The sequence below is a fragment of the Lepidochelys kempii genome, chromosome 13 (genome assembly GCF_965140285.1).
Source record: "Lepidochelys kempii isolate rLepKem1 chromosome 13, rLepKem1.hap1, whole genome shotgun sequence".
Taxonomy (NCBI): domain Eukaryota; kingdom Metazoa; phylum Chordata; order Testudines; family Cheloniidae; genus Lepidochelys; species Lepidochelys kempii.
Genome location: NC_136392.1, coordinates 13,047,103 through 13,058,222, shown reverse-complemented (window position 1 = coordinate 13,058,222; position 11,120 = coordinate 13,047,103). Strand labels below are relative to the sequence as shown.

General features: G+C 44.5%; 1 protein-coding gene across 2 annotated transcripts; it reads left to right on the top strand.

The window, feature by feature from the left end:
• Positions 1–217: 217 nt before the first annotated feature.
• Positions 218–10,616, top strand: TFAP2C (transcription factor AP-2 gamma). 2 transcript variants are annotated; one of them, XM_073308855.2, is made up of 7 exons: positions 218–265; positions 2,791–3,267; positions 3,738–3,789; positions 5,544–5,766; positions 6,436–6,554; positions 8,154–8,295; positions 9,454–10,616. In XM_073308855.2, the coding sequence occupies exons 1-7, from the start codon at positions 218–220 to the stop codon at positions 9,737–9,739; spliced, it is 1,347 nt and encodes a 448-aa protein (XP_073164956.1). In that variant the 3' UTR covers positions 9,740–10,616. The 2 variants fall into 2 exon arrangements, with proteins under 2 accessions (XP_073164956.1, XP_073164957.1); XM_073308856.2 differs by lacking the exons at positions 6,436–6,554; positions 8,154–8,295.
• The last annotated feature ends 504 nt before the right edge of the window (positions 10,617–11,120 follow it).

The following is an 11,120-nucleotide window of genomic DNA, read 5'->3' as shown; positions in this document are numbered from 1 at the left end:
ATAATACTATTGCCATTAAGGGCGTCTGGGCAGGGAAAAAAACCTCAGTGACTCTTCGAGGGAAGATTAGTCCCGAACCAATCTTCATGCCTGGCAACTAACAGAATCCACCCGGGGGAGCTGCTCTTCCCCAGCACCGACTTGGATATTTACTGCTTTTGGGGCTGGGGATCTTTTCTGATCTACTATATACATATATTTTTGGACACTGGACGCCATGTTGTGGAAACTAGCAGATAATGTCAAATATGAAGAGGACTGCGAGGTGAGAGCTAATAGCAGTAGGTGAGGGAGGAGGGAGAAGGGGCTTTGTGTGGGTGTCAGCATCTGTACATAAATAGGGGCCAATCTAGCAGTCTTTGCTTGGGCAAGAGATCCCCTGGCTTCCAACGGACATCAGGATTGGGCTCTTAGTCCGCTTCTGTCACAAACTCCCTATCAAATCGGAGGATTTTAAGATTTTTTGTTTCCTGTTAGATGGTGCGCCGCAGATTATATAATCTCCCTAAACGCTGATTCTCCTGCTGGGAATTGCCCAGATGAATAGGGAGTGGGGTTAATGGAAGCGATGTGCACCTTTAGGCTTTAAATCTGGTCTCTTGTCCCCCCGCCCCACGTTTCTTTCCTTGCAACATTGCCACCCCGTCTAGCTGGCTGCCAAACTTGTCAGGCTTCCTCATTGGTGTGTCTCTGGCTCTGAGCTATTGAAAGAGAGGGACAGCAAAACCCTACTAGTACAAACCAAAACCAATTTCTCTCCCCACCCCATCCCCAGGAGAAACTCCTTTAGATCCTGCCAGTCCGGGAGCGCCGCTTGGGAGCAGAGCAAATAACTCTGGGGGTGGGAGGGGGGAAGGAGTTCTGAGTTTTCTTCTTCCCTCAACCAAACGGATGTGTTTAATCCGCTCCAGATTGTGCCTGCTCCCCAGATAAATCCGTGCACTAGTCCCACGTTAAGCAAAGTTCGGCCATGTTTGTGTGTGTGTCTCGGAGCTGCAATGCGCCCCCAGACGGGGAAAGTTTGGTGTAAAAGCAGAGCGCACACCGGAGCAGGGGGCGGCGGGTGCCCCAGCCTGTTGGACTGGTTCAGGGGGACCCAGGGTTAGGACTGTACCGCCATGGGGAGCCAGGTGGGAGCTGCCGCCGGGGAGAGATCTAGGGAGGAGAGGTCCGGGCTGCGTGGCAGCCAGTGGGCGCCCTTGGCACGGAAACTATTTAGCTGCCAGCCTCAGCCGGGAGCGCAAAGGAGCCAGCGCCTGTCGCTGGCCCTTTACCCAGCGGTACAAGCGACTCCCACTTGCCCACGGCCCGGTAGGGGGGAGATGATTGTCTCCCACCTCTTCCCTGGGGCTCATCCCAGATCGGGGGCGGCGAGCATCTCACCGGGCTGGGGGAAGGGGTGCATGGGGTGGGGAGGCTTCCTTTTCAATCCTGATTCGAGACCTGCCCGTTTCTCTCACGAGAGTCGAGCAGCCTTGCGAGGGATCCGCGGTAATTAGCAGATCAGCGCTCAGGTGCCTGGCCGCGTTGGCTTATTCCCACGTTTCCCTACCCAGCCCTCTTTCCTTGTGAAACTTCCCCCACCCACCTCCTGCTTTTTGATCTCTGAAAGCGGCAGCGTCTCCTCCTTTGCTCCATTGGTCATGGTCTGTATGTTTGGCTCCTACAGATTAGCTGCAGTCCCCACTTCACGCTCCATTGGGACCCCATTGAGACACCCATTCTCCTCTTATTAACCAGCCCTGTTATTTTAATGACCGTGAAGCCAGAAGCTGCTAAATCCCGGGATCAATTCAATTGAGACATTTTAAGCTTTGATTGCTGAGTTTTTAAATCCGAGAGTTTCAGCTGAGGCGACTGGAGTAGTAGGACTAGCCCTCTAAATGGCCAGACAGCTATTCGGACTCTGAGCTGAAACTCCCCCCCCGTACCCCCCAGGTGCGCGGTGCGCCCCCAAAGCAGAGCAGACGTGAGCCGCGAGGTCTTTGGAGAGAAGGAAAATCAACTAAGAGAGAGGTTCGAACTGGGCTCGCAGTCAGTTTAGCCGCTCTCCCCCGATTGCTGATGGGGTTCTTCAGCGCAGCCCCGTTTGCCCAAGGGTTTGTGTTTAAACTCGCCCACAACTGACCACTTACAGGGTATTTGAACACCCCCCCCCCTACCACACACACACTTTGAAGCCAGGGGCCTCAAATCAGGCTGGACAGGAGGCAAGGAAGGGAGCTTCGCCCCTCCCTCACCTTCTGAATTAGTTTCTCAACTTTAATTTAAAAACTTCTCTGCTACAGCAGCCAGAATTCCTCACTTTGTAACAGTCACTTTTTTACAGATTCCTTCCCCAGACTTGAGTCTGAATTTATTTTAGGAAGCGAATCTTCTAATCTTCTAATTCCCGGCTCCACATACTATCCCCACCCCGGCTGTGGGATGAGTTAATTAGATTCCTAGACGAACTGCTAAACGTTGAGCTTCTTCTCTTTCTTTGCTCCCGCTCCCCCAAGAGGGTGACTCCAGCCCCGAGATTCCCTCTACAAAGGCGCGCAGGGTGTGTGACCTGGCCGTGCGGAGTGGGGCAGGCAGCTGTGTGGGGGGGGGGGGTTTCCTGGCCTAGTTCCAGCCGCGGAGAGTTCCGCCGTTGACTCCCCCGGGGCCAGAATTTCCTGCCTGTTCCCAAGTCAGGCGCTGGAAGGCAAGCGATGGGGAGCGGGGACCCCCTGGCTGTCAATGGGCAGGGGCTGAGGCTAACCTCCCCGCACTAATGGGCTTCTGTTCTGTCCCTTTGCTCTCCAGGACCGGCACGACGGGAGCAGCAATGGGAACCCCCGGCTCCCCCACCTCTCCGCCGTCAGCCAGCACTTGTACAGCCCGGGCCCCCAGCTCTCCCATTCCGGGACGTCCGACTTCCAGCCCCCCTACTTCCCGCCCCCCTACCAGCCTCTGCCTTACTCCCAGGCCAGCGATCCCTACTCCCACCTCGGGGACCCCTTCTCCATTAACCCGCTCCACCAGCCTCCTCCCCCGCCGCCCAGCCAGCAGCCGGCCGCCTGGCCCAGCCGGCCAAGCCAGGATCCTTCCGGCCTGGTCCATCATGCCAGGCCTGGCCTGGTCCCTCACCTCTCGGCGCTGGAGAGCGGCTCGGCCGGGGGCAGGCGGGAAACCTACAGGCGCTCGGAGCTCCTCCTGCCCCACGGGCACGGGCTGGACGCTTCCACGCTCGCCGAGAACCTGGGGCTGCACGAGATGGCTCACCAGATGGAGGAGGTGCCGGTAAGTCCCCTGGCAGGGCCTGCTCCGTCTGGGGTCCTGGCTACTCGCGGTGGCCGAGCCCAGTCAGAGCAGTGAGCCTGATGCCGGCAGGGCTTGAGAGCGAGCAATTAACCAGGGTCTCCAACCCCGCGGATACATTCTAGAGTGGGTGTGAAGGACACGGGGGGGGGGGGGATATCTTAGCCCCATTTGGGGGTGGAGTGGGCTGGATGCGAGTAGAGAGGCCAGAAAGCATCAGCCCTGGAGGCCAGGTGCCCTGGTGTGTCTGAGGGGCTTTGTAGCTGCTGCTAAGGGGAATGGTCCCGCTTTGCGGTTTAGCTTCGATATCTTTCTTAACGCAGAGAAAACTAACCCCCCCCCCCATCAGTCAAAAGCTGGAATCAGTGGGTGCAGGGGGTGGAGGGATCCATATGGACTCCAGAGTCACTTTATCTAAAGGAACTGTATTCCCCCCCCTCTTCTCTCTCCAGAATGTGGAAGATCAACACTTATTAATGCATGACCAGACAGTCATTAGAAAAGGTCAGTAGATGGCATTCTGATTTACTTTTCCTTCTCCATAGACGAAGTTTGATTTGTAGATGATACGTATGGCAAGTTGATACTTTGTTCCATTGCTTTAAGAGGATCTGTCTAAACGCAGGAAGCCCGACTTTTATTGCATGGTGGCTTTAGCTATAGAGGAACGCTCTGTTTTTATCTACGGTGATATTTAATGGTGGGGATAGTTTGGAAACTGCGCTGCTTCCTTTGGCATGTCGAGTACAAGAAAGCCTCTCTTTGCAAACCTTCCATTGCGATGGGAAGCGAGTTGCCCTAAGTATCAATGGCACCAGCAGACTGTCGCTGACACCTGAATCTCTTATTCTGGACCTTTGTGCTACAAGTAGCCGTAAGAGCAAAACGATGCCGTTGTGTTTATTGCTTTCCGCCTTAGCTAAAGAACAAATGCACTTATCCAGGAACGGGATTTAAATGCAGATCTGACATTTAATTTTCGACGCAAATTCCTTGTGTATACAATGACACGGGGGCCGGTTTTGCTAAGAATGTGAGGCAGGGGTCCGTTTGCTGTTTCGGTAGTAGGACAGAAAGGAAGGGGCTTGGTTTAAAATCTAGCGAGGAATTAGTTAAACTAGCACAGAGCCATTTGCACTCCATGGTCCTATAAAGCGGTTAGACTTTATCTGGACTGGAATGGTTTGTAGCTGTTTAAACAAGCGTAAAGCGCGGATCGACTCTCAGCTTAGTTTACAGTCTTGTTTTCCTGTTTGCAGACAAACTTGCGCTTTGTAAATCAGGCAAGTTTTTTCTAGAGACTGAAGTGGGACTTCAGATATATATTTATTTGAGGGAAAGCAGAAGCGTTTGTCAGAAACGCTGCCGACTGCCGAATTAGCTCATGGGAGAACTATTCTGCTCTCAGAGACACCACTTCAGAATCTTCCTTGCTGGTGAACAAGACCAGCCCTTGCTGTTTAACCCTTTCTTGCATTAGTTGCCCATAGCAATGATTCCGTCTGGCTACATTTCGTTGGTAGATTAGTATGATCGGTTTACAAATATGCTCGCACTGAGGTTTAATGTCCCTTTGCAAAGTCTGTTGCCCCATCTCATGGTAACGATAACCGAAAGCAAAACTGATGGTGTTAACTGTTTTCAGCTGTAGATATTGAAATATGTGGCAGGAATATACTGGAATTTAATTAAAGGGAGAGAGGTAACTTCTCTGAACAGAGACTCCATATCTGGAGGCAGAAGATGAAATTCAGTGCTGCTTGGCACCCCCTAACTCCCATCATACCTATTTGGCCCTGGTCTAATGAGGACGGGAGACCTCTCTGTGCCTTTGGTTTGAACGAGATTTTTGTCGATAGCCGAAGGATACTAGTTCCTGCCTACCATTGTACATGCTTTACAGCCCTGATGCTCATTTTTATAAGCCTGAACTTGCTAACTTCCAGGATATTATGTCCCTGGTGCATGCTGAGTTTTGACTGCACATTTAAGGAAAATAAGTTATATTCTTAATTGAATGTAGCAACTCTTGAAATTTACTGTGACAACAAAACTAGCCACAGTCCATTATTAGTGGTACTGAGGCTAACTGTGGCATTGTTGGATCAGTTACTCAGGACAAGATCCAGTGGTGGATGTTTAAATGGAGCTAAACATTAGTTTTGTGTTAGACTTGTAATTTCCTCTCTCTCTCTCTCTCTCTCTCCTTTTTTTTTTTTTAAAAATCAAATACCTGCTTTTCCACCTGGCTCCCACAGGTCCCATTTCATTAACAAAAAACAGCTCGCTGAGTCTCCCCTGCCAGAAGGATGGATTAATTGGAGTGGTGATAAACCCCAATGAAGTGTTTTGTTCTGTTCCGGGGAGACTTTCTCTGCTGAGTTCCACATCTAAATATAAAGTAACAGTAGCAGAGGTTCAGAGAAGGCTCTCGCCTCCAGAATGTCTAAATGCCTCCTTGCTAGGAGGAGTACTCAGAAGGTAGGTAGGCTACCCTTCTCCCTCCTATCCCCATGACTTTGGTAATCCTGTCTTTTGTTGTTCCTTTTTGCAAGCATTGTATAAAACTGAACTGAATAACTGGTGTCTAAAGCATTTTATAAAACTTAAAAAAAATAACACTGAATTCTAATAGGCTTTGGAAATAAAACTCCTTTGCACCTCTGGCGCTTCCCAAAGTGAAGTGCTATAACAGTTCTCACAACAAATTCTCATTCCCTGTTAAAATCTGATTCCATCGCTGGAACTGCACAAGGAGAATTTTCTTTTTTCAGTGACAAATCATCTCCCTGTGGAAGTGTCTTGGTTACTATCTTGTGGTCTTATAAGACATTTCCCCCACTTCTTATTTTTGCAAACCGTTTAATTCATATTACGTCCCATTATTATAGCTATGTTTTTATTATGGTATAAACTTAAAGGCAAAACATATTTGATTTGGTTTCTGATGTGTGTTTTACACTGAGGGGTTTGTGGCAGAGCCTTAAAAAAGTAGGTCATTGAAAAACAGAGAATCAGCTTTTTATTCCCCTCCCTCCAAAAGAACCTCATTAAATGTCAGTAACTTGATTTCCCATCTTTTAAAATAATAAGTATGTCCCCTTGAAGCTAAATTAGGTCACATCTCTCTCTCTGTCTGTCTACTTACAGAGCCAAATCTAAAAATGGTGGCAGATCATTAAGGGAGAAACTGGATAAAATTGGCTTGAATCTTCCAGCTGGTAGAAGGAAAGCTGCAAATGTGACATTATTGACATCTTTGGTGGAAGGTCAGTCCTGTGTGTGTGTGTGTGTGTGTGTGTGTGTGGAGGGGGTGTTTTTGATGGTTTTTAAAAATTAATAAAATGACTTTTCTGTATAAGGCTTATAAACTGTAATCCAAACACTGACAGGATGCTGATCAAGCCTAGAAAAAAGGATAGACAGACAGCTATTTTAAAAAACAAGTTACAGGCCATTAACAAACTCTGCTGCCTGTTAGCCCTCCCAATGCTACTATAAATGCAATTATGTTTTGGTTTATCTCCTCCTCAACTCTAGTTGTTCATGCCATCCTTCAGATCAAATAGGGATATCTGACTATATTCTATTATTCTGTTATTTTTCAACTTGATCATATCTGAACTGTGACTAGGGAGCTGAACCATTGCATTAACTTCAGTTTTCATTCACGGAAGCCATTCTGTGTAAACTAAGGAATTCTACATAGTTATTTCCATACTGTAGTGAAATTGACAGGTGTGAGAGCAACTCCTTTATACCAAGCAGTTCCAAAGTCCCCAGTGGGATCTAGCTTGTTTAGTCTCTGGCGTATGTAGAGAAGGGATATTTCGGGGGGAGGAGGCGGAAGCTTTTCCAATTTTGAGGTCTTATATATTAGTGAGTTTGACTTCCTATGGGGAGGCTTAAAAGCAGTGGAGCAGCAGACTCCAGTAACTGGCCCTACCTCAATCACATCCTCAGAAGCTTTCCTAATAAACATGCATATAAAGTGAGATTTACAGCTTTTGACTTCCTGATAGGAAACTGGAGCTCATTTAATTTGCAACATGTTATGTGGTCCCTGTATTAATTTAGCTGGGCCTTTTAAAAACGCAGCTTCTTGTTATTGCTATAGTTAATGGAAATGGAAGCAGCAATTTAAGTGTGAACAATACTTTGAAAATATCACTGTCAGGTTTTTTTAATCTACATTATCTCAAAATATTGTTCTAACTTTTACTTTATTAGATCCTTATAGGAAGGTAGAATTGGAAGACCAACAAAAGAGAGAGAAAGCTTGTCTAATACATTGGTGTGTCTGTGTATTACACTCACGCTACAGCTAACCAATAGTTCACAGTAAAATTCAGGGTTTTTGTTTGAATAGATAGCTTTAATTAACTACTAAACAGTAGCCCGTCAGTTTTAATACAATAATACAATCATCTGATAAGTTGCACAAGTGTGCAAAATCTATTTAACTTCAAAATTTTACCGACAAATGGAGATCAGTTGCCAGCTGTGTGATCATGATAAGAATATATGCCCTTTAATCATTTTAAGGTGAAATTCTATCTGTACCTATGCAACATAGCTAGATACAGAGACCCATATATAGTCCTCTGATACAAAGGGAACCAGAACAATTATTTTTTGTAGCACCTGTTATGCAGGTTTTTCTCAGTGTCTCTTCCTCAAATTCAGATGATCTATTAATTAGGAAATAACAAACAGTATGGGGAAGATCATACTAACAATGGCTTTTTCAAAAGTGGGGGGTATATTCTGAGAATTAGAGTTTTTGCCCATATTTCTCTTACCTTCTAACAGTGAAGGTTTAATTATAGGATCTAAAACATTCACCTTATCACATGTCCCCACCCCAGGTGAAGCTGTACATCTTGCTCGTGACTTTGGTTATGTATGTGAGACAGAGTTTCCTTCCAAAGCAGTGGCTGAATATTTAACCAGACCACACTTGGGTCGTAATGAGATGGCTAACAGGAAAAATATGCTTCTTGCTGCAAAGTAAGTATGGAGGGCTAAAGGGGGAAGAAAATGCTTTTTGGGTTACTGGAAGAATGTGCGATTCTGTAAAATACTATTTGATTTTTGCTTTTAATAAAAAACAACCCCTTCAACCCCCCCGCCCCTCAAAGGTCCATGTGAATCGGTAATACCAAAGTCAGCATAAACCCTTATGGTATAGTTGAAACCTACATGGTCTATAGAAATGACACTAAACCTCTACAGACTAAAACAGAAGGAGATCTTTTCTATAGAATTTTTACATCTGGCTAATTTTAATATTGTATAGCAGGGATCTAGGATCTAATGAAAACCCACTGGTGTCAAGAGAGAACCACATTGACTTCAGTGGGCTTTGGATCAGTCCCGTAATACCTCTTAAATACAGCACTCCATATCCGATAATGTAAGGACTACTCTTTTTGTACTCTGCAATTACAGGGGTTTTTTGTTTGTTTGTTTGTTTGTTTTTAAAGGGCATCACGTTGTATATCCTGCTGAATCAGTGAAGTTCACTCAGTGTACATGAAATGAGCAAAGCAACTTAAAAATACATCTGAAACTTAGGCCCCTGATCCCGCAAGCATTTATGCATGCGAGTAACTTTATGTGCTTGAGTCGGCCCATTGACCATTCGTGTGTATTGTTAAGTTGTATTGTTACGTGCATAAGTGTTTGCAGGATTGGGGGCCTACATTTCTGATGAAGAGGGTAAATTAAATGCCCCAGTTCAGATGCTTTATCCATTGTAAATCACTTAAGTGCATCTGTGGAAGTTCTCACGGACACTATCCCTAAATTGATTTAAAAAAAAATACATAGAGCAATTGAAGCAGAACCAGCTAGACACCAAAGCAGAAAAGATTATCCTTTGGAAAGTGTGTGTACACGTGTATGTATATAAAGCTTGTCCAACACTGACCCTAAAAAACAGGCTTTATTCTATAATTAGACTGGAGAATATCCTTGTAGTGATGTAGGTGTAATAGAGTGTAATTGAGTTCTGAAATCCCTTTGTGATTGCTACACAGTCTGAATCGCTGGTTATTTCAATTTAAAGGATTCTGTATCTTGCTGCTTCTTTTCTTAGTGCTAAATCCTCTCACAGAGTGCCTTGCACTTTCCAGCATAAAGTCTGAACCCTTTTGTGTCTTTCAGGCAGATATGTAAGGAATTCACAGACCTCCTCACTCAGGATAGAACTCCTCTTGGAAACACTAGACCTAGCCCAATCTTGGACCCTGGCATCCAGGGCTGTTTGACTCATTTTAGCTTGATCACACATGGCTTTGGGAGTGCTGCCATCTGTGCTGCCATGACCTCCGTCCAGAACTACCTAAATGAAGCATTAAAAATAGCAGACAAAACGTATATGAACACTGGCGACCAAAGTCCTGCAGAAACCAACAAAAACATTGATAAAATGGATAAGCACAGGAAGTAAAATGAGGGAAACCAGACTTTCAAACTGTTCCTCCAAAACACAGACTGGGATCTTCTTGCCTACGGGGCATGTAGAAATTTGGTTACTTCTCCTTCTCCTTCCCTCAGCCACCTTCCCCCCCCCATCCCTTTTTAAAACAACAAAACATCTTATTCAGGATCTTCACTCCCTCTGGATCTGTAAGACAAGTCTTTCTAAAGCTGCAGTTCCTCCCTTAACTGTGGAATCCGTTACCAGAAGATAAGTACTGGTGTGAGTGTATTAAAATCCTTTGCTGTTAAAGTGGTGCTATAAAGTCTTTGGTGGAAATATACTAAGAGAGACGTAGAGTTTTCAAACATCTAAGTATCTAGTGGTGACCAGCGACCGTGTATATTTTTTGAGATATGGATTTTGGATGGGATACTCTTCATTATCTGGAAAAACATCAGGTTTTTAGTCTTTAAAGCCAACAAAAACTATAATGCAGTATTAAACAATGGTATTTAGATTTATGTACATGGTGTATTTTATAAACACATGACAAACACCGAGATCATTTTGTTTTGCTTTATTTTCAGACTACCGTAGGAAAAAAAGTGAAATCAGTGTAGATGAAAGAACTGTTTGATGCATTTGATATGCTTATTTTAATATTTTTTTAATGGAAATATTCAGGCTTTTAAAAATTGCAGTTGTCCACAGTGGATATTGTCTTTTTAAAAAAAGACCAACAAAAACAACACGCCCCCCCTCCGCCCCCTAAAGAATTGCTAGTGCAAACTGAAAATAAATGCTTTTAGAAAATCTTTTTCTTTGTCTAAGGATGTTGCAGCTTTATCCACATATTTATATCTGGTCTCGTTTTTAAATTGAAAAAGAAAAAAAACTTGAAAGAATAGGCATACACTGTAACTTTTTTTTTTTTTTTTTTTTTTAAAGAAAACATTGTTTGCCTATTTAGGGAAAAATATATATAAATATATTTCCAGGGAGACTTTATGTGTATTAAGGGAAACAGTGTGTTGAATGTACATATTTATTTATGTGTAATTTAATGGGATTTGTAAATAATGGTGAACTTTTTAATACTTTTTTTTATAAATGGGTTTCAAATTTTAATTTTGGTAAGTATTTCAAAGGTAATGGGGTAAGCTAAATACATCTTTAGGTTTATGCACAGGTATGTTATACAGGGTATTTAAGATTTTATTTTTTAATTTTATTTTAAATTCTCAATTCTTGCCACTGAAGATTAGATTTAATCTGAGGGGTATGTTCTACAAAGCAATAATTTTTGTGTACCATTCGCCTGAGAACTGAGTAGAATGAGTGCATGAGGTACGGTGTGTATGTGAATAATGGAGGTTCTGAACTACTCTTTGCATATTTGTATATGTTC